This window comes from Haemorhous mexicanus, chromosome 22 (genome assembly GCF_027477595.1).
Source record: "Haemorhous mexicanus isolate bHaeMex1 chromosome 22, bHaeMex1.pri, whole genome shotgun sequence".
NCBI classification, from domain to species: domain Eukaryota; kingdom Metazoa; phylum Chordata; class Aves; order Passeriformes; family Fringillidae; genus Haemorhous; species Haemorhous mexicanus.
Window position 1 is genome coordinate 10466621 of NC_082362.1, and position 22965 is coordinate 10489585.

Below are 22965 nucleotides of genomic sequence, written 5' to 3' on the forward strand. Positions count from 1 at the left end.
GACAGCATCCTGTGGGTTGTAAAGCAACAAAACCAGCTGAGAGCTGGGTAAGGACACTGTGGGCTTGGGGAATAACTCCACTGAAGCTGGTGATGTTACACCAAGATAGATTCTGCCAGTGCCTGGCAATATTCCGGGTTTACTCACCCCTCCAAATCCCCCAACTGCAGCATTCAGCAGTGGCCAGGAGGGAAAATAGCACAAGTCCTCCTCTGTTAAACGTGCACTGCTACTATCATGCAAATCCATCTGGTTCAGCAGCTCTAAGCAGACTTCAAAGGACAGAGAAGTCATTAGAATCACAGTTCAAAGAAAAAAGTGAGCAGCTGGTCTAGGCCATCTGGTAGGGGACATAAAATGGTCTCTTTCTTCTCCAGTCAGTCTATAAAATTTTCATTAATTGTAGGAACATCTTCCAACATTAACCAACATCATATTGTTAAAAATGTAAGTCTTAATAAATCATCAAAACTGATGTCTCAGGGAAGCAAGGAAGCTGCAGTCTGCCGGGGTCTTCCCTCGGCAGTAAGACACCAGGCCATAATTACAATTTTAAGTTGCTGTTTTCAAAGCAAATTAGTGGGAATTAGATTCCTCAGCTCCTCTGAAGGCCTCAGGGAAGAATGTGGACAGGGTGGTTCCCTAGGCTGCAGAGGAATCTCCTTTGGTATTGTTTTCAGGAGCCACTTCTGGCTTAAAAATGTGGAGAAAGTGTCCTCCCTGTGCTGCATGCTTGGGCTGGATCCCAGCAGCTGGGATGGGAGCTCACTCCAGGACACCTGAACCCCAAAAGGACCAGGGGAAGTTTAAACAACTCCCTGCACCCCATCCAAGAGGAACTCCAGCTGTGGTGGGGGGAGCAGAGCTCAGCAGAATCCCTGTATTAGCTGCTTTAATCTCAGGGCCCCCCAGAGCTCCTGGACATTGATATTCCTGTTGAATATATGGATGACTTCCTTGAAACTCAGGCAGGTGGTTTGAAAATGCAGGGATAGTGACAGCTGCCACAAGGAAACCAAACTGAACAGGAGCCACAGGAGAGCTCCAGGATGTGGCAGGGACCTGCTGAGCCTGAAAACACAGTGACCTGGAGCTGCTGCAGCTCTCCTGGCCTCCTCCTTGCCTCTCTGCCTCACCAGCTGTGTCCTTTCTCCAAAAGACAGACTGGAGAGTTCATCTTAACCTGATCACTCTGGGAGCACAACTAGCCCAAATCTCAGCAGGCAATTTCAGGGGTTTCAAGCCCAGGCTTTCCAAGATGCCTGTTTCCATTAATTCTGCCTTTGCTCCTCTTTCCTGTGACTGCCCGAATTTATTGACTTTTCACTTTTTACCACCAGCATTTCAAAGCAGATGGGAAACACCTGCATGTAGAAAAATCCCAATCTCCTGGGGTATCCCAGGGAGCCCCAGGGGTACCCACAAAGGTGCACATGCAGGTACCCCATCCCTGGCAAGGGGATTCAGCCAGTGCCTCTGCCTGCAGCAGCTCCACATTTCCCACTCTCCAAAGCGATGTGCAAATTCAGCCCCTGGTGCTTAGCTGGGTGTCTCCCACTGCCTTCCCAGCTGTTTTCCCAAGCTTTGGGCCAGCTGACAGGACAAACAGCACTGGCTCCAGCCTTGTTTGCCACTGAACAACAGACACAAATGCTTGAAATACTTTCCTAATCTCATTTTCTCTCGCAAACAACTGCTGGGATGTCAGGGATGTTAATCCAAGGCAGCAGCAGAGATGGGACATGCAGTTTGGTGAGGGAGCATTCACAGCCCCTCAAGCCTCCCCACATGGCCCCAGCAGAGGAAGGTGCCCTGTGCTCACACCCACCCCAGCCTGGACCCCACCTGGGTGCAGGTGCCCTGCTGACTTGGCCAGTGAGGATCATTCCCTCCCTAATGGCAATAAAGGCCATTGAAATTCCTTACAGATGGAAACATCCATGGCCTGGGGTCACCAGCCCTCTCAGGAAGGGAGCTGAGGGTTCCCAAGCAGTTTTTCCTGGAAGGATTGCTGGCTTTACTTGAGCGTGTGCTGGGATTGCAGTTGCATCTGGTGAGATTTTGGAAGCCCTGCTACTGCCTTCCCCTTCTCTCCTGGGTTTATTTCCCCAGAGCTGGCAGAGGCCAAGATGTTTCCATGTGTGCCTTCCCCAGGAGATGCTGGGGACTCGGGGGACACCACTGAAGGCTGGCTGGTGGCAGCACAGCCTCCAAACACCTCCCCCTCTGTGCAAAATAGCGCAGACCTGCTTTTTTAGTTTACACCCAAATCTGTTGTCATCCCTTGTGTGTTTACAGAAGAGAGGCATTCAATTAACTCAGAAAAACGACTTGCACAGCCTGTGAGGGGTGCAGGAGCAGGAGCTGCCGTCGTTCCTGGGGGGCTGGAGCCCCAGGAAGCTCCGGGAGCCCTTGGGAAGCAGCTGCCAGTGGAGCAGGGACCACAGGACCCAGAGCTGCAGTGACCTGCTGGGAGCTGGAGCGCACTCTGCTAGCACCCTGCCAGGGATGCACACCAAACATGAGCTAATCCGGACAAAAATAGGAGTGAAATCATAATTCAGATGCATAATTCATGTGCATAATTTTTCTTGCTGTATATTCTCCCGGGATGTATTCTAGAAACTGCTTTCTTTCCCCTCCCTGCTCCTGTCCTTCCAAAAAGTGCCGTAGATGCAAATCATTGGAGGCAGCAAGAGGTAGTAGCTTTGCTGGGTTACTAAATAAATGCTAAATTTGTCTGAGTTTCTAGCCTACATCTTGGCAAGTGATGCAGATTGAAGCTGGTGTAGAGACACGCAGCTTTGTGATAATCAGAGGATTTTAATTGCTTTCATTGTGAGCCCTGGCTACTGATTGTATCTGCATGGAAAACTCTAACAGTTTGCACTTGCAAATACTAAAAATGTTAAACAATAATGGCAATTAAGAGATAATTATAGTTATTTTGAAGCAAGAATTGTAGTTAAGACTCTAAGAAGACATCCCAAATGAGCAGGAAGCATTGCCCTGTTTACTGCACAGGCTTCAAGCTGCTTTTCTATGATGTGAGATCCACCAGATTTAATTGCTTAATGATTTTCCATAAAATATTTAAGTTTCATGGTGTCTTTAGCCAGCCCAGGCTCTGCCTGAACTGTATGTGTCAGTCTTGCCCAGGACAGAGGCAGGTCCAAGCCCTGCTCTGGCACCCTCTTGCTGAGTCACCCAAAGCTTTTCTTTTGCTAATGAGAGCCCAGGAGAGCTCCAGGGGCTCCCCAGCAGCACCCCTGGGTGGGCACCCTTCTGGAAGGGGCCACATGGGTGCCATCCCTCGGTCCCCCTGCAAGCTGTGGTTTCAGAGGGAGCCCTTGCAAGGCGGGTCAGGGTTTCCTCCAGCCAGGCTGACCCATGGAGAAGCAAATGCTTTTGGCCAGGTCACTTTGAACCCTCTGAGAAAGCAGGGCTTTGAAACCCAGCTTTAAGAAGAGGTTGTGTCCTTGTCGGAGCGTTCTGGGCTTTCCTCAACAACAACAAAGGCATTTCTCTTTTTCCAGAGCCATGTTCTGGGCCGGGTGCCAGCCGGCTGTGTGCAGGCTGCGGCGGGGCCCGGCCTGGCTCCGTGTCAGCCCCCGGCCCCGCAGCCGGGCAGGCAGCAGGAATCACACCCCAAACCTGTAACAAAGCCCGCGGGGAGGAGAGGGAGCCCTGCAAGAAGGGATTTCCGTCCCTCTGACTCAGCTTAGGCAGCGCGGGGCTGAGGCTGGGGTCACACAGCCTGGGGAAGCCTTTCTCCAGTCCCCTGCTAACCCTGGCCGGGCTAAGACCAAAACCTCTTGCCGAGGGCCGGAGTGCAGCGTGGCAGGCAGTGGGAGCACACATCCAGCTCTGCAGATTCCAGCCCTCGGAGGGTGTGTGGGACTGGGCTGCAGGAACAAAGGGTGTCTTTCACTGGCTCACCCGCACAGGGCCGCCGAGGCGAATTCCTGGGATGCTTTTATGGGCTGCTACCAATGCACAGGCAGAGCTGGGCTCCCAGCAATCTCCTCCCCCTGAAAGCACTTCATTCACACCCAGGCTGGAAGGAGGTGAAAGAAAAGGCCACGCACATGGTTACATGCAAGGGGCCCGAATGCAGGGGGGTCAGAGCACTCCCCAAAAGCTCCCTGCCCCAGGCTGGGAGCAAGGACTCAGAGCCCAGGGGTCTGGACGAGCAGGGGAGCCGCAGCCAGGCTGCTCTGCAACGGCCATAAATCACAGCAGAGGCGTGAGCAAGGAGGGAACAAAGGACATGGAGAGATGCCATGGCATCTGGCAGGGAAGGACCGCGGCGGCTGCACCAGAGGATGGCGTCTGAGGAAAGCCTCTGAGCCAGCCCAAGAGGGTCCCGGCCTCAGGGACAAGAGCTGGCCCTGCTCTGCCTCTCCCCAGGCCAGCCCTGTCAGCATGGGGCATGTGGGGACAGGGGACACAGGGGATCATGACATCCCACCTCACCCATGGCCCCACAGCACTCCTGGGATGTCTCCCAAGCACTGCCCCGGCCCACTGCTGATTTTTCCATCAGACCATGAGGAGCACATGGGTTCTGAGTCCCCAGCACCAGGAGGAACAACGTGGCATGCAAAGGCCACTCCAGCAGCCTGACTCCACAGGCAGTCGGGAACTTGCTGCACCAGGCCTGGTTAAAGCTGCTCCTCAAGCTTAATCCAGGGCCAAACCCCACTGAGCAGCAGAGCAGAGCCTGGGGCTGCCCAGGCTGCCCCAGGGGAAGGGACAGGGACTGGAGGGGGTCTTCTTACCCCTTATTCTGGGTGCTGAGCCCACCAGTGCTCAGAGCACCTGCCACCACTACCAGAAGAGCTGGCAAAGGCACTGACCTGATGATAAGCAGTTATTTGTCTCGTTGGTAATGAGTTATTACTCAGCCCCAGCTAGACACTGCCTTAAGGAAGGAAACATCTGATCATCTTTTAATAAACACAGTTGGCTCCTGCGAGGCTCCTGCAGCTCCTGCATCTACAAAGTGCTCCAAGACACATGGCTTCTGCACAGACAGAGCTGCTGTGAGTCACTGTCTGGGAAAGGGTGTCAGGATCCTTGCTCAATAAATAGAACAAAGGAGGGAAACCTCGGGTGGGCAGGGATGGCACAGCCCTGCTTCCTTCACTGAGTGCCACTGTGCTCCTCAGGATTTACCCAGCAGAGGCTGAAAGTGAGATAAAAATGATTTCCATGTTCTCTCTCATCATCACTAATCACCTGCAAAAGCACTGGGAGAAAGAACAGGTCTGTTGGGTACTGGGTTTTCCAGCCACAGGCTCTGCTTCCACGTGCCTGGAGCACAACACTGCAGCAGCAATGCTGCAGGCTGGTTGGGAGACAAGGACAGCCCTGACCTGCAGCCTGGCTGTTCCCACGGGAGCAATGTGCAACTCCCAGGCCTATGTTGCCACTTGTCCCTTTCCAGAGTCCCCGGGCGGTCACAGAGAAGGGGAAAAACATTGTGCCAGGCAGGCAGGGAGATGGACTGACACCTTCTCTCATGGCTTTACAGTGGTCATTCTGCAGAAGAGTGAATCCCAGGCAGTGTCTAGTAGTGATACCCACGGAGCACAGCTCCCCAGCCTCTCTGCTCTCCAGTGCCACACAGCCCTGCTTTTGTAAGGCACTTCCACATCTGGAAGAAATACTCGGCCTGAGGAATTGAATGACTTGGCTGGTAAGAGAGAAAACAATGTGACACTCTCACCAGCCACAAACCACACTGTTCCCTGCAGTGAATGCACATCTGCAAGCACATCTGCACCCAGAGCCTGCCCACAGCAGCAGCCTCAGAGTCCCTCCCCTGCACCCAGGCCTGAGTGCTTGTGAGGCAGCACAACAAAAACTGAGTTTACATTTCAATAGCGTTTTTGCCCAAACACATCTGGAAGCAGTTTCTTTCTCTAGATGATCCCCCTGCAGATACATACCTTCCAGTCCATGTCCCAGATCCAGATGTTTCCAAATAGCTTGAAACTGAGCAGCCATCCCAGGAATGCCATTGGTTTGTCCAGCATGGAAACAGTTAATGCTCCGAGGCATCATCCAGGACACCTGTGCCGGTGGAAACTGGAGACAAAGTGGAACCCAGCAATGGAAAAAGTCAAAGCCAAGAGCCTTGTCAGCTGCTGGGGAGTGGGAGGGGAAGGAAGTGGGACACAGCTCCAGGATCAAACCTCCTTTGAGGGAAGCACTGCTCAAATTCAGGCAGTTTGTGTTTTCCAGGGCCCCAGTGCTGCAAGGATGGTTTAGGGGAAAGACTGCTCTGTTTCACTGCCTAGTTCCTGAAGATGTGAGCAACAGCTCCTCTTCCTCAGCCTGAAGCTGGACTCCTGCTGCAGAGACACATCCAAGGAAGCACCAAGCCCACTTTGTACTGGTGTGTGTCAGCTCCAGGGCACACCATCCCTTCAGCCCTGGCAGGGCCTCCCCATCCCACCAGAGATGGATTTCCAGCAGTGCCACAGCGCCTGGATCCATGGCTGGAATGGGGGGTTTCCCAGATGAAACTCAGGCTGGAAAAGTTTCACCTGAGGTTTGGATCAGCAGCCTCCTGTACTGCAGCTGGGGTTCAGGATCCAGCTTCTCTGCCTCTTGCTTTGTCTGAGGGCCCTGTGCACAGAGGGGGCTTGATTAGCCAAGCCCCACATGGCTGCACATTTCCTTGGAGCCAGTATTAACCCAGCCCAAGCCAGGCCTGGAATGCAGAGCCTCAGCACAGCCCAGCCAGCACTCAAGCCCAGCAAATCCCCTTCCAGCTAAAAGGCTGGGACTACAGAGAAAAGAGCATCACTGCCAGCTCCCCTAAAGTGGAAACCACCCCTGCTCTGGGGCAGTGGCAGGTGCAGGCTGGAGCAGATGGCCCGTGTGTAACAGCCGTGCTGCTGCCTGCGAGCGCTCAGCGCGTGCGGATGGAGCGCCTGGGCTGAGTCACGCTGCTCACGCTGGTGTTACTGTGCCACAGCAGAGCTGTTACACTGCTGTGCTTGGGAAGAGCCCACAGCTCTTCCAAAATATCACCCGGGCCACAACCCCAAATTTAGGTTGCATCGGGAGCAAGATAACAAGCTGAGGAGGTTGTTTAAGGGCAAGCCCACAGCCCCCGCACCGTGAGAGGCATTAAACACATCAGATTCAGCTCTCAGCTTTCTCTCCAGCACAGGGAGGAGGCCTGAAGGGAAAGCCTGCTTTCCTGGGAAGCAGGGAGACACCTTCCCATGCAGGAAGCTGCTGTACCACCCCCTGGCTGCCTCAAGCCATTAAGAGGTCAGCTCCCAGCCATTCAGATCCAGGTTACTTGGCACAGAGCATCCCATCAGGGTGCAGCAGGACACAATTCCCTCAATTCAGCATCAGCACACAGGCACCACCTAAGCTCCTCTGGTCATTTCTCCCTCCCTGACCTGCCTTCTTTGGGTCATCAGCACCTTCCAGGGCAGAGAAATCGCTGCTCACCCTCTCTGGACAAGGACTGGCTTTGCTCAGGAAAGCTGGTAAGGAAGAAGAAACCAGAGGCTGTTTAAATGTGTCAATTCACCTTTAATGTTTGAAAAAAAAATAAATGGTATTTGAGCAATTGCAGTTATGAAGGGAACAGATCTTGCTCCACGAGAGACCGTGAACAGATTCACATTAGACTCATGCTTGGAAAAAAACAAACCCAAAACATTCTCCTTTCAGACCCAGAGAGGAGTTCTGAAGAGACAAGACCACACAAGTGCCCCAGACAGTCCAAGGCACATTATCCCAGTGCAGACATTTCCATCGACGTGAACTTATGACAGCTACATTCTTTCTAGTTACAACATTGTTCTATCCATAATACAAAATTAGGCATACTTTGGATTTTGCACAGAGACAAGAAGGACTTTTACTTCAGGAAGTCATCAACCTGGGTCACCAAATCATTTCACAAAGAGCTCCCTTCACTCTGCCCTTCGCCCCCAGCAATGATTTATTCCCAACACCAAATTAATCTCAGACACAAGCTGGGCTCACCAGCCCAGTGGTATTGCCAATGCATTAGTCAGCAAACCAATAATTAGAGCTTATAACAAGCACCAGGGATTTATTTGCCATCACACAGCATTTCTGCACACCCAGGTCAGAACTTCCTGCAGTGTAATCCCGAGTCAGTACGTACTAAGACAACATCACTGCTGAACCTATTGGAGACCAAGACATTTGTCTGCCTTTGAAGCAGATGTCACATGAGTTTCCTTCACACAAACATCACATGTAAATTTACACTTCTTGGTACTGTGCTTTAAGAACAAAAGCAGATATCAGAACATAGAGGACAATCCTCCGGAAATAGCTTATTAGCTACAGAAAATAAAATAAAAGAAAAAAAGAAAGAAAGACAGTGGCCACTTACAAGTCTTCCACACGACTAGCTTGCTTTAAGGAGAGCATCAAGTTAAGGCAGTGTTGAGACAACTGGCTACAAACATGCCGAATAGAGCTGTTGTCAGTAGTCACCAATTTGATATCCTACTCCATTGCGGGGCCGGGCCACGTGGCTTTAGACTCAGTATCGGGGTCTAAAGACTTCAGCCACAGGATTGCTGCTTTCTGCAACAAGCAGGAACTCAGGGGCTGGATTTGAAGCCTTCTAGACCACGCTGAATTGCTTACTCAAGTCTAGGTCAATGTTTCAGCAGAGCCAAAAATACAGCGAAGGGCACTGAGCAAGAACACCGAGGGGTGCCAGCTGCAAGCCTGTATCACAGTCAAAGGTGGAGATCACCTTGGGTGTGGAAGCCACGTCACCCAGAGCCACCCCACCAGCTTTCAGGGAAGGTCTAAGACCTGCCCCGAGGGTACTGGGAGAGCCAGCTCTCTACAGTCTGCAGGGTGGGACAGAGGCTCACACTGGCTTTGCTCCTCTTTGCAAGATTAACAGTCTAACAGGACTCAGTAAGGAAGTCTGGGGCTTCTGGCCTGCCCAAAAAAGTTTTCCCAGCCTCAAAGAAGGAGTTACCAGTGAGGGAGCTGTTGTGGAATAGTTTTATTTCTTCCCACGTAAAGGCCATTGTTTAAGCATTTACAGGTTTCCTAGTGCAATACAACCAAAAAAAGCAGTAACAAAAAAATGCCGCCTTCTTCCCAGGCAACTAAACAGAAGTAGATTTTTACTGCAACATATACACATTAAATATAGTATACAGTCCATGCAGCGGCATAGCCATGTTAGAGGGAGTCGTGGCTTCAGCCATCAGTGCATTACAGTCCAAATTTCAATCGCTCCTACTTCCTATCCAGACTTGAAGAGAAGAATTGCAACCTGACCCAAGTAAAAATAGATGAAGTGCTTTGTCTCGTGTGTTACATAGCTGCCAAAGTTTCTGCCAACAATGCAGTGCCAAGTTGGGTTGTATTTCTTGTCAAATTCCTGAAGAAAGAGAAGAGAGGCATTAAGGCCAAGAAAGCCCACATCAGAGTAGTTCTGAGCACAAATTCTGAGCTGGTTCTGTTCACACACTATCACCTCTCCTCCCACCTGCAGCATCTTGAGATACCCCACTGCAAGACACTATTAAATTAAGCAACCAAACCTCTGCACTGGATTGTTTGAGGGATTCAACACAAGCAAAACATCTTCTAAGCCTTGGAGCACCATCAGCCCTGGGCAGGAAGAGCAGATGCAAGAACTCTCCTTGGTACAGCCCTGTGTGTAGGCTAACCAGGGGAATAATTCTCTCCCATTCCAAACCCACTCACAAAAAAATAAAAAAAGGTTTTGGCATGTCTGCTCCAGCAAGGCATCTGAGCTTAAAGGTCACCTAAAAAAGCAAGAAAGAAAAGCCTGGCTTATGCAATTTGGTACTCTTGTATGCAAAGGGGAGAAAATCCACACTGAAAATGAGCAGGCAGATTCACAGGCCAGAGAGCAAAGACCCAAGAGGTCAGAGGTAAGCAAGCTGAATGCTGGTTCAACAGTCTTCACCCACTTAGCAGGCAGGATAGGGTTAAAGACCATTTTCCTCCCTCTAATTAACACACTACTCCCAAGAACACCCTTCCCTCCCCTGAGACAGAGCCAGAAGAACAGACTCAACATCCAAGATTAAAGCCAGTTCTAGTTCTCAGACAGCAGAAGAGTTTGAGCTGTTTGCAGGTAACCTTTGAAGTAAGGAAAAGGCTTTCTTGCCAGGGCACGAGGGTGCATCAAATTGCTTCCCTCCTCCCAACACACTCTCATGAAATAAAGGCCAAGTTCTTTTTGGATGCCTTCTGTTGCACTCCCTCACTTTATAGGCTGCATTGCCCCGAGCACTTAGAGCTAAGTCATGCCTCAAAGTGATCTGAGAAGTCAGGAGACACCTTTGAATCCTTTGCCGTCAAGCTTAGATTACAGGCAAGGCCCAAACACCAGCCCAGGTGCCAGGACTTCACTGCCTCTGAAGTAAGATTTCCCTCCTCCAAGAGCACTTTTCCAGACCAGTCTGAGAAGCTGCTACAGGGGGAACCAACAGCTCCGCAGGTGCCATCATCAAGCATGAGACTCAATTAACAGATTCCTGCTAATGGGGAGAGAACCTCTTCACCAGCCAGGGCAGCTGCTTGCACTGTTTCTAACACAGCAGCTTCCACAGCTCCAGCAGCCAGCACAAGGCCCATCCCAGAACCACACATGCACTGCTGCCCACCAAGAGAAACATCGGGGTGATCCCACCTGCACTGGTGCTGCAGGTCTGTGGAGCAAGTCCTAAGCAGAGGCAGCTGCCAGCCCTTTCCAGGCTGGCAAATCCTGAGAGACGGCACTTGCAGTTTGCTCAGAGCTTGCCAGAGCTCTGCCACAGCCCTCCCCTGACCTTGGAGAAGTCACTCCATCCTCTTGAAAACAGCAGTAAAGCAGCCAAGAAGCCAAGTATCTTCTCCCTCCCAGCACGCAAGCATGAAGCCTCAGCCACTCAGCTCCTGACAGACTCAGGAGCTTTGGGAAGTCGCAGCCAGCACAGCACCCTCATCCCGGAGTTACCTTCTTGATATATGCTGCAATGTCCTTTTCTATGTTGTACTTCTCCATGGCCTGTGTAGCACAGTCTACAGCATCCTGCTGCATGTCCTCGGACATGTCCGCATTCTTGATCACAGCCTTTCTGTCAGACATGGTGAACCTAAGGCAGAACATAGATTCCTTTAATCCCTTCCCAAAGAGGAGACTTTGCTTCCTGTGCATCAGAGGTTGTCCTTTCCGTGCAGGCTGCGTCACAAGGCGATACCACAAACCCTGCTATGGCCACAGTGAGTTTATCGGGGCTGCCAATGCAGCCCCAGGCCAAGGTGCCCCTTACGGCCGGAGCACCGGCACTGGCTGGAGGTTGGATCAGAGGTAGCCCAGCATCACCACACGCAGGAAAAGCTTATGTGTGGGAGGAGACGGGATCTGCAGAGAGCCACAGCCCTCCTGCACATCAATAGGCTACAGCCAAGTTTGCCATCCAGGTGTACCAGTGTTTTGGAACATCCCCCACTCAGAGCCTTGCAAGCAACAGATCCCAGACTGCCTGCCACGGGCACAGAGGCTCAGGAAGCACATTCAGAGCAGCAGTACTTTTATTCTACTCCATCCCAGGTGTCACAGCTCCTGCTGCTAGTTTAGCCTGGAAGGAGCATTGTTCCACATTCAGCCATCATCACACCTTCACTTCCCTGCTGCTCTGCCATGAAACCCAGCCTTCAGCTGTTCCCACGGGACAGAGCCAGTCTGATGAGCCAGAAGCAGGTTAACACCACTGTGCAGCCTGGAAAGAGGGCAGGGAAAGCAGGTCCCACCACAGAGACAGAGCTTAGCAAAGCTCTCCCTCTCCTGCCCCCTCCTCAACTGGGAACCACAACACAGATGCCAAAACCAGCATGCTACTGCAGTCCCAGACTTGTCCTGGAGTGAGGTCTGCAAGCCCTTGGCTCTCAAAACTAAACTGCTTTGTACCAGCCACTGCAGCCATCAGATCTGATATGGCCTTTCCAGGGAGGTGTCCAGCACAGTTTCTATAATCCTAGAAAACTGGGATTTCATGATCCTAACACTGCAGTCTTTCTTCAAGCCCTGGAGAAGGCCCACTCAAGGCATCACAGCCTTCATTCCCATTCCCCACTCAAGGCCTGGGGAGGCCCATGTTACCTGGGGATCCAGCCGCTCACCTTGCAGCAGCTCTTACTGCAGCACATTAAAACTTTGTGGGAATAAGCTTCTTAATGGCAAGGAGTGCCTCCAATTAAGCCTGCAGAGCACCATTAAGTTTCCTAAATCCTTTTACAGCACTCTAAGTCTTGAGAGATACTACCAAGTGTGTTTTGAAACAGTGAAACTACACATTTTTAGCTCTGCTGTGGAGTGAAAAAAATCTGCTGCAATGATCACTTCCTGGAAGAGCCCCAGAAAACTGAAGGAGTAGCTTTGTTACAGCAATTAAAGGAGCTTGCTACCCAGAGAGAAAGAGAATCCGGTTACATAATTGCAGCCCTCTGATTACAATACTTCAATTCTTCCCTCTGCCTGCACTTGAAGACTTCTATTGCCACCTTAATTTATACAGTTTAGATATAGTGTTTAATGGAGCACTGCTATTAACACACGCTAGCAGCATCGGGAGGAATGACGGGAACTGAGCTCCACTGCCAACGGAGAGCACATGCTCCTATCACAGCCCTGGAAAAGCCACTCCAAGGCTGTTTGCTCCTTTCCATGCTGTGGTTTCAGCCAGTGGGGCTTTGCCTGCAGCACAGAAGCCAAGAAAAGAGAACACACAGCTCAGAACAGCCCAAACTGCCTGTAGATTTGGATTCACCATCCAGGAATCTGACCATCTCTTGGAAAAGTCTTCTGGGTGTCAAGTCCACAGGAAAAAGGAAGCAACAGAAATCCACTTGTGGGTCATTCTTCCAGAAAAGCTTCTTTAGGGAAAGAGAGAGAACAAGCCCTCACACACCTGCACTGCTCAGAGTTCAGAGGGCACCTGCCATTGCATAACCAGGCACAGAGTGACCTGCAAAAGGCACCTTCCCTCCTCATTGTCTAGGCGAGGAGCATCCCAGTGCAGGCCTGTGCTGCCACGGGCGACAGCGCCAGAGGAAAAAATTATCATCCTTCAGCAGGGCTGCACATGCTGGCCAGGAGGCCTCCCCTGCACTGCTCCATGGCACAGCATCCCCCACGGCCCACCACGGCAGGGGCTGGCAGTGCCCTGCTGCTGCACCTGCCACAGGAGTGTCACACCCTGCGCCCACCTGAACACCAGAGCAGGGCCCCAGGCTCTGCTCACTCCCTGAGGGGTTACAGGGCCGTCCTCCCCATAAGGCAGCCCACAGCAGCACCACAGACATAGCATAACCTTAAACCACAAGATCACAGGTGGCTCTCGGGGTCTTGCCACCAATCTGGCCCTCTTTGAGGAAAACCACAAAGCCCGAGCACTCATCTCAGGGCAAGATGGGCCTGGGAAGGGGTAACATTACAGCTCCAGCAAGCACTTCTTCCCCCCAAGGGCAGGATGTGGTCTGTGAGGAGGAAGACCACAGCCCCATCTGCCACTCCAGGGCAATATGAAGTCTTGGGAGGGAAATTAGGCCCAAGGAAGCATCTAACCCTTTTCTTACCAGAGCAGGAAAAGGTCTTAGCTGTACGTTCAAGCCCAAAACTCCAGCAGGACAAGCTGGGGCTTTGGGAAGAGCAGGAGACATAAGCCCCCTGGTCCCTCTCCGGGCAGAATAGAACCCTAGAAATGAGATGGGGCTGAAGCCCAGCATCCACCACCTCCCACATGAGGACAGCATGGATCACGAGAATGGGAGCACCCACCACTTCCCCACCAGGGCAGCAAAGATCTCACGGCTCGGAACGGGGCTCAAGCCCAGCACCCACCGCTCCACCACCAGGACAGCATGGATTTCGCGACTGGGGACGGGGCCCAACCCCTCCACGAACCGCATCCACCACCTTGGCCGAAAAGGGCCCTGGGAGGGGGTGCGGCACAGCCCCTTCCCCCGCAGGGCTCCCGGGAGCCGGAGCCCTGTGTGACCTTCACGGGGGGAGCTCCGGGGGCGCCCGAGGCCGCGGTGACCTTGCCTGGAGCGGGACCAGCTCTGCAGCGGCGCGGCCCCCCAGGGAGGGGCGGGCTCCGATCGCTCCCCAAGAGCCGGTCGCGCCCGGCCGCGGCAGCGACCTCCGCCCTCGGGGCAGCCCCGCCGCCATCCCGCACACGGAGCGACCGGTGTCGGGCGAGGCTTGGAGACTCACAGCCCAGCGGAGACATCGCTCACCTTCACAGTGACAGGGCCACCCCGGGAGGACGAGGCACGGCACCGAGGAGAAGGAGGTGTGAGGAGACCCGGCCGCGCTGCCTCAGCCCGCTCCGCTCCGCTCGGCGCCCCGCGCGCTCTGCGCCCCGGCGCCGCGCCGCTCTCAAATACCGCCCCGCCCGCTGCGGCGCGCGGGCCACCGCCACCCCATTGGCCGCACCGCCCCGCGCGCCGCGCACCCATTGGCTGCGGCGCGGCGCGGCCCGCCGCGCCCGGCCCGTCCGCCCGCGCTGTTCTGCCTACATCCTGTTTCATCCCACAATGCCGCGGGGCGGCGCGCGGCGGGGAGGGGCCGGCCTGGGGGGGGCGGGGGTGCCGTGAGGGGCCGTGAGGGGCCGTGAGGGGCCTGGGCAGGTGTGAGGGGTCGGTGGTAGCCTGGGGGCTGCGCACCTTCAGCCACCATCCCCGGGGAAAGAGCATGATCCCCTGGAGCGGCTGATCCCTAGAGGGACCTTTGTTGCCCTAAGGGGTCATGATGCTTCCGCGGGGGTCCCCTCTGCTATGGGGACCCCGATACCCGGCGGGAGCCCGAACCCTTCTAAGAGAAACTCACTGGGTTGGGTCACACACCAGATTGTTCTCGGTCAGACGGCTCAGCCTGAGTCAAATATAGTCCTGTTTTGGTGATGAGTTGCAGCTTGGCACCTCACTGGCACCTTTCACCTGACATCTCTAACCTGTGTTGCTCATGGATCTCCTGAGCCTTGAGATGTCCTCCCACACTGGCACATACTTACAGCTGAAAGGCACTAACGGGAGAGAGGGACTTGAGAAAAGTCCCTGAAGCTGTCTGCACCCATTTGGGACAGATCCATGTTCCCTGGAGCTGCACAACATACCCCAAATGTCCAGGTTTTCAGGTCACAGCAGGCCGGTGCTCAGTGTCCCCTGCAGGACTCAGCATCTCCCCAGACACAATTCCCCCTCCTGAACACATCAAAAGTGTTCCAGTGTTTCTTGGGGTTTTCTTACAGGGAGCAAAGCATGGGGATCGAGCAGCTTTCACTGAACTGCCAGCCCCACATCCTGCAGGAGTCACCACTTTTCCCCTGGGATGTCTCAGGGCATCCTGACAGGCCCTTTTCCTGCCAGCCTTGTTTTGTGTGGGAAAGCTGACAAAATCCCTGGGTAACCTGGTACTGCCCTGCCGAGAATTGTCCCCGCACACCCAGAGGCTGGGGGTGACATGGCTGTTTGAGCTTCATGGTACGTTCACCCCGAGAACACGCGATGTTCCACAGACACACAGAGCTGAGAGGGCAGAATGGAACCTCTCTGTTCACACTCTCTGTTCACACACCTGCTCGTGAGCTCTCAGCATCCTGTGCCAGACCAACAGTGAGGGATCACAGCCCAACCCGACCCTGGCACTCAGGTGTGACCCCGGTGCTTCGCACACTTGGCTTTCCTGCACAGGGGTCCTCAAGCACAGGTGTGACCCTGGCACTTCAGACACTTGGCTGTCCCACACGGGGCTCCTGCCCTCAATAGCCGTGCTCCAGGCATGCACCTGCCCCCCCGGCTGCCGGGCTGGCCGCCAGCCAGCTCCCGTTTTGGTTGCTCCATTTCACTTGAGCAGCAGTGCCAAGAAGCCCTTTGCAGAAGCTACCTGAAGAAAAACCCAGCAGAACAAAAAATCCTGATTCCTGTGCTGTCCCCGTTCCCACGCTGCAGTGCCTGAACAGTAGTGAGAGGGAGACAGCACTGTCCAGTCTCAGCTGCCTCTTAATAAGACCAGTTTTAATTGCCTGCATAGCCTTGAGAACCAAGAAAACCACTCCAGGTCCTGAAACATCCCTGACTGGATTGCTGAATGAAGACAAGCTTACAGCTGGTAACAGCACCCAGGGGACAGGCTGGGTTCACTCCACAAGCCCCGGAATGGGCCAATCCCGTTTGCTAATGAAATGGATATTTCCTACTCTGCCCTTTGTAGCCTCTGAGATACTGGTCAGAACTCCAGCAGCAAATAAAATATTTACTGTTCCTTAATGGGTCCAGACCTGAGCTCCTGCTTTAAGAGAGAAGTCAGCAGCAGAAAATGAAGTGAGGATGAATGAACACTGCAGTGCCCGGCACTGAGGTTTAGGAGCACAGGGGGGACAAGGCCATGCCCGGGCAGGTGACACGGTCTCGGCTGCCCGGCCGGAGCGGGCCAGCTCCTCGGGCAGTGCTGCAGAGCGGGCCAGCTCCTCAGGCCGTCCCCACACGGCTCCCGGAGCTGCCCACGAGGGCAGCCGGCTCCGCTCAGGTTCGCTGCACCACGCTTGGCTGGGCTATTTATAGCTCTGCCGAGGCTCTGTTGAGGCAGCACATCTGAGCCGTGTGGATCTGCTTTATGAGCTTTCCAGACCGGGCGGCGCAGAGCCTTGGAACGGAGCCGCCGCTCGCACCGGGGAGGTTTGTGCTCTGCTCCCAGGGCTGAGCTGAGGCAGGGCAGCTGGGGGGCTCGGCAGGTTTGAAGACCAGAGGCAGCTGCTGGGCAATGCTCATCCTGGCTGTCCCACCCAGTGGGAGCCCCCGGCTTTCCCAGGAGGGCTCCCATCACACAATACTCTGAGTTGGAAGAGACCCACGAGGATCATTGAGTCCAGCTTTTAATCCTGCACAGGAGTCACACCATGTAGACCTCCTGGTATTTTCCTAGTGCAGAACCAGCACTTGTCTCTCTCCTGTCCTGGAGAAACCTGTGGGTACCTTCAGCCCAGGGCAGGAGGCAGCTGCCTTTAGGAGCAAAGGAACAAGGTATCAAAGAGTGGCCCTGAGCCCAACTTGTGACAGTCTGCAGTCCCCAGAGCTGGCTCCAGAGCTGGTGGCTGCTTCTATAATCCCAGTGTAGCCCTATCCCAGTTACATCCTGCCTCCTCCCAAAGCGTCTGCAGCAAGAGGAAGCAGAGGAGCCCTGCTCCTGCCTGGCTCAGTCCTACTCCTTCCAGTGCAAGGAGCGTGGCCTTGACAAAGAAAGTGCTTGGAGGATTGATGGAGGGAGATGCATTCCTGAAGAGTGACAAAAGGTTATTTGTTTATAAATTCCTCTGAGTGGACTATATAAAGCACTTCACAGAGATCCACAGGAAAAGGGCCTGGCGTGAGAAGCAGTTTGCCATCTAAGGCTGTGCTCCTCCTGCCCCATGGCCACATGCTTCCCCTGAGATGTGTTTCCAATCCCAGGTGATTACAAGTAAAAAACCACACACTTTGTGGGGCATCTGCCACAAGAAATGCAGAGGTCTGAGATCCAAATGCAGGGCTGACAGTGTGAGTGTGGCAGCATTTTTCCACCAGCTCTACTTCCATGCTGTACTTCTGTAGAAACATCCCCCACAGGAAATTGTTCTTATTTAACCTAAACTCACTTTGATATGACTCAGCCCATTATTTCTGTTCTGCCCTGCCATGGACGTGGCACACTGACTTACTTTATAGCACAGATCCACAGCAGACAATGGCTGAAATGTCACCTTCATCTCCTGTCCTTGCAGGAATTCCTTTCCTCTCTCCTCCTCCCACATGTCTCCTGCACCTCTGCTCCTGTCCTTTCTCTAGACTCCACCATCAGTCACTCTCTTTGCCAATAATCAATAAAAACAACAGCAGCAGTAAAGCACCTTCAATTAATTCCCCTCTGGAGTGGAATGGAGGGTGTGGGCACCCTGGAGCAGGACTGCTGCTCCATCCCATGGGGGCTTTGGCCACTTCATCATATCCACAAGATCCCTTGCTCATGGCTGCAGCCCCCCACCAGCATTCTGGCTGCTGGGTCCCTCCCTGGCACAGCCCCCCAGGGCTGCCCAGTGTGTTTTTTTTTACCAGGTTTCAATTGTTTTGGCAAGTGTTTTGCAAAGCACATTCCGGAGGGTTTGATCTCCATCCTGGGCTGCTTTGATCAATCTTGTTTGCAAAGCAGTTTCCAGCCCCTGGTTAATGTATGTTATTATCTCCCTGAATCCCTGCTATTGAACCTGGATAAATCCCGTGGAAAAATAAAAAGCCCTATAAAAGGAAAGGCTCTAAAACCTCCCGCGGGAGCTGCCACCGCTGACGAGGAGGGTTTGGACACCATGAGTGGTCCTTTAACAGCAAGAGCAGCCCCAAGTCCCCTGGATTATTGCCTGATCTGCAAAGGCTTTCATCCCAACGTGAGACCAGAGTGCAGGAATACCAGAGCTGGGACTGTCCCCCGGGTTTCCCAGCTGGGAAGAGTGTGCCTCCCTGTAAGTGCTGTGGGAGCAGCCCGGCAGTGGCTGCAGAGGCTGAGGTGTCCCTGCCCAAGGAGAAATTCTCCTCTGTGGGACTAGACCCCACACATCCCAGCAGCATCACAAACTGGGGCTCTGAAACCCCAACGCTGTCCCCAAAGCCAGCATGGCCTTTCCCTGGCTCCAGCGTGCAGGGAGCCATGGCTCCTCATCTCCCCAGGTCTGTCCCAGAGCAGAGGCAGCGTGGCACCACGGCAGGGCAGCCTGGGCTTATCTCCAAGGCAAACGGGCTTAAAAATGTGACAGCTATAGACGGCTTTTTGTCTAAACCCTGCGTGCCACAAGGCAGCGCGTTCCTGCCATCCCACAGGCATGAGAGAAAACACTCCATGACTTGTGAGCCTTATTAATATGGATTCAGGTCAGCTGCTCCCTGCAAGTTTTTGTGAGTGACTCGCGGTGTGCAGTTCATGCAGGATCCATAAATAAGGACGTCTCTCTGGAATCTTGCCAGGGTTATATGAGCACAGGGATGTAAGAACTGCCTCAGTGCATGCAGGGGGACGAGGGGTGAGAAGCCACCCAGCCCTCTGCTCCCAGCTCCCACCACCCCAGCCCAGGCTCCTGGACCGGCTGGATGCACTGAGGGCTGGCAACTCCCTTTAATCTGATCTCTCCTGAACAGAAAAACGGGTTTGGAGACAACATAAACACTGAAGGAAAGGTCACAACATCAAAGCCATGTGCTCTGTGACTGTGTCTTGTGGCTTCACTCCCACAGTGGGGTGTGCAGGGCTCCGAGCTGACCATGGCACAGGGGTTGGGGACACAGACTTGGTACCTGCAGGGCCAGGGCCAGGATTATGGCTAATTTTACTTTGAGTTTCTCCATTTTTCTGTGCTCCCCCTCCTTGGGCTGGTGCTCCAGCACAAGCTCTACACCACACATGGTTTATCTGCAAGGCATCCTGCCTGCACATCAAAGGCTTCCTACATTTTTAAGGCTGGAAGGGCTGTTGTGATCATTTACTCCACCCTCCTGTGAGCCACAGGACTTGCCAAAGCTGGGTTCCTGTGGTCACACAGAGCATGGTGCTGCCGTCACAGGAGCTGGGAGGTGCCAAGACAGGGCAGTGGCTTTGGGCTGACTGCAGGGTGGGGGTTCCTCCTGCCCCACCTCAGCACATCCACATCAGCCACGTCCCTGTGCTGCACTCCCTCCACTCTGCCACGCTCCTTGCTCCTTCTTCCAGCCATGGGCGGCAGTCCCCAGGGGAGTTCCTGCTCTGGGAACACACTGGGTGCTCACCAGTGAGCCTACTGGGAATCCATGTGTAAACCACTTAGTGCTCATGCATGAAATGATTGAGCAGTCATGCACAGGCTAATTGGGCATTTGTATGCCAAAAAACAGGCACCCATGCATGAGCTGCCCGGGTGCACAGCACGGGATGAGCCACCATGGATGCACTGACCCCAGTTCCCTGCAGGAACAGCCCTGCACCTGTGCCAGCTCCAAGTGTGAACCTGTGCATGCCCCTGCAGGGTCAGTCACGCTGATGCACGACCTCCTCGGGTGCTCAAATGCAAATTATCCGGGCACTTGTGCATTCCCTGATTAGACACACATGCGTGACTTCATTAGGCGCTGGACTGCGTGTTCACTGGGAACAAGAGGAGCCCAGCACAGCGACAGCCCCACACAGGGCAGGGAAACCTGCCAGCACCCAGCACGGGATGGTGTGGCACCAAAAATCCCTTCTGGCTTCCCCAGCATGTGTGAGCTGGTGGCTCTGCCTCCCCAGCAGCCTTGCTGGCACACACCAGCCAATCTCACACCTTCCCCCGAGCTCCCCAGGGCGTAGGAAGGAGCTACTGCTGAACAGACAACTTAAACACTGTTCTGGCACAGCTTAAATACAAGAATCTCCAAAAGCAGGAGACAAGGTCTCTACTGTGTAGAATAATTTAGGTCAGTCTCACTTCTGCAACGATTTATTTAAGCTTTAGCAGTTCCTGGTCCAAGTGAGGGAAAAAAGAGGGAAAAAAAATAGAATCCCCCGTATTTACACTATTTTTCTGTAATGTTTATCTTGTGGAAGCTACAGCCTCATCTGCCAGCGCCTCTTTAATCCAGGCCTGCAGACATTTCCACCACACACTCACATTTCTTAGGATTCTGCTTCAAATTGGAGCGACTTGTTGAGCACAAAATCTCAGCCTGCAAAAGCTTTCAAGTGGTTGCTTCTCCCTGGAAAGTATGTCCTGTCCTTCAATCACTCCAAGGCTTTACCAGAAATGCTTTCGCCTTCCTGCAATCAAAACAACCAGCCATTTGAGTGGGCTCAGAAACAACCCCCTGTGGTACAGCTACACAAACCATACTCAGGGAGCAGCCTGGGAAGGCAGGGCTCGGATGGGTGTTGGAGGTGATGCCTAGCTGGGTGGTTGTGTATTTCAATGTACATAAATGTGTACAAAAGTATCTATAGCAGGCAGTACTCATGGGCTGGCCCTGGGCTGGCATCACTGAGAGCTCAGGTCAAACCCCCTCCAGCTCTCCTCACCAGCCTGGTCATGGGGATGCTCTCACTGAACTCCACAGAAGGAGCTGCAACAGTTGATCTGATCAATAAATACACATTTTGTACAACCCTTAGGTCTGTAATATCTGTCTGTATATAAGAGGCCATGAGGGATTTTGTTTTAATTAGAGGAATGCTTAAGGCTACTCTGCCTCCTGCTTAATCAGCCTTGGAAATGCAGAGGGAAGGGCTGTCCTTGTGCAGGGCACTGCTCAGAGCCAGCACAAAGGCTCAGCGAGGGCACAAGGGCAGGAGCAGGGAGAGAGGGGAGCACAGCCCATATCCACCTCATCTGGCATCCCCAGGACGAGCCAGGGAAACTCCTATCTGGAGCTGCAAGTGTGCCCCATGCCCTGCTTGACAATTCCCAGGGTGGGAGTTACCGGGCAGGGTCCAGCCCCATCCCTGGTCTGAGGAGATGGTTATCGTGGATACACAGGGAGAGGTGTCAGGAATGCACTTCATGGCCAGCAAAGAGCAGAGGCTTCCAGCCAAACATTGCCAAAGCTTGCAAAGGTGCTGGTTTTATTACGGGAATGTTGCAACTGCTTAGGTCCCACGGCCCGGGAATATCCGTGGGAGGAGAGCACAGCTCTGCACAGACACGTGGCCTTGGGAACAGCCCTCAGTGCCCTGGGACAGCTCTGCCCCCGTGCTGGGATCCAGTGAGCCCCCGTGCTGGGATCCAGTGAGCCCCCGTGCTGGGATCCAGTGAGCCCCCGTGCTGGGATCCAGGTGAGCCCCCGTGCTGGGATCCAGTGAGCCCCCGTGCTGGGATCCAGTGAGCCCCCATGCTGGGATCCAGTGAGCCCCCGTGCTGGGATCCAGTGAGCCTCCATGCTGGGATCCAGGTGAGCCCCCGTGCTGGGATCCAGTGAGCCCCCGTGCTGGGATCCAGTGAGCCTCCATGCTGGGATCCAGGTGAGCCCCCATGCTGGGATCCAGTGAGCCCCCGTGCTGGGATCCAGTGAGCCTCCATGCTGGGATCCAGTGAGCCCCCATGCTGGGATCCAGTGAGCCCCCGTGCTGGGATCCAGTGAGCCTCCATGCTGGGATCCAGGCCAGCCTGTGGTCAGCCACCAGCACACACACCTGGCTTTGTCATGGAGCACCCAGAAGCCAGTGGACACCAGTGACACCCAAAGCCATGTCCTCAGTGTAAACCACCAATGCAGGGGTCTGGAAGATGAATTTCCAGCTCATTCCGGTCCCTCCAGTCCCCAGGGGCACTTCAGCCCCAGTCCACCATAGTGCTCAGCTGGTGTTTAACTCCAAGCAGGCATGCAACCAGTTTGGGAGGATAAGGAGGAATGAAAAGGGGAATAATAAACAAAAAGGAGCCCTAGAGGAGAAAAACTGCTCACTGGCAGATTGATGCTCTCGGAGCAAAGAGAAGGGGAGGCGCTGCTTTGTGCTCACCCTTGGCCCTGCAGCACAGGTATTGTTTGCTGCTAACAGCAAAAAAGCCCCACGGGGATGCCACACGTGTGTGTGTGTGTGTGTGTGTGTGTGTGTGTGTGTGTGTGTGTGTGTGTGGTGAAACCCTCTGGAGCAGGAAGACAAATGAAGAAGCAGTAAAGTCCTCGGTATGCCAGGACATTATCCAAAGCCTTGGATTTATGGCTAACTGGTTCCCATGGAGCAACTGCAGCTCTTACTGGTGCTGCAGCTCTCTGCCCTCGCCAGCCCAGCTGTCCCAGGCTCCTCATCCCAGGCAGCTTCTGCTCTGTGGATCCTTTCTTTCTCACGTGTATTTCAGACGATAAAAATATTAACATGCTTCTTGGGAAATGATCAAATTAGTATCCATCTTTCATGGTCTAAATGACACAGCTGGCAAAGGCCTGATA

General features: G+C 53.8%; 1 protein-coding gene across 2 annotated transcripts; it reads right to left on the reverse strand.

Annotated features, from left to right (window-relative positions):
• Positions 1 to 7542: 7542 nt before the first annotated feature.
• On the reverse strand, positions 7543 to 14424 carry DYNLL2 (dynein light chain LC8-type 2). 2 transcript variants are annotated; one of them, XM_059865783.1, is made up of 3 exons: positions 14293 to 14424; positions 11009 to 11147; positions 7543 to 9418 (listed from the first exon to the last, which is right to left on the reverse strand). In XM_059865783.1, the coding sequence occupies exons 2-3, from the start codon at positions 11138 to 11140 to the stop codon at positions 9281 to 9283; spliced, it is 270 nt and encodes an 89-aa protein (XP_059721766.1). In that variant the 5' UTR covers positions 11141 to 11147; positions 14293 to 14424; the 3' UTR covers positions 7543 to 9280. The 2 variants fall into 2 exon arrangements, with proteins under 2 accessions (XP_059721766.1, XP_059721765.1); XM_059865782.1 differs by lacking the exon at positions 14293 to 14424 and having other exon boundaries at positions 11009 to 11166.
• Positions 14425 to 22965: the final 8541 nt, after the last annotated feature.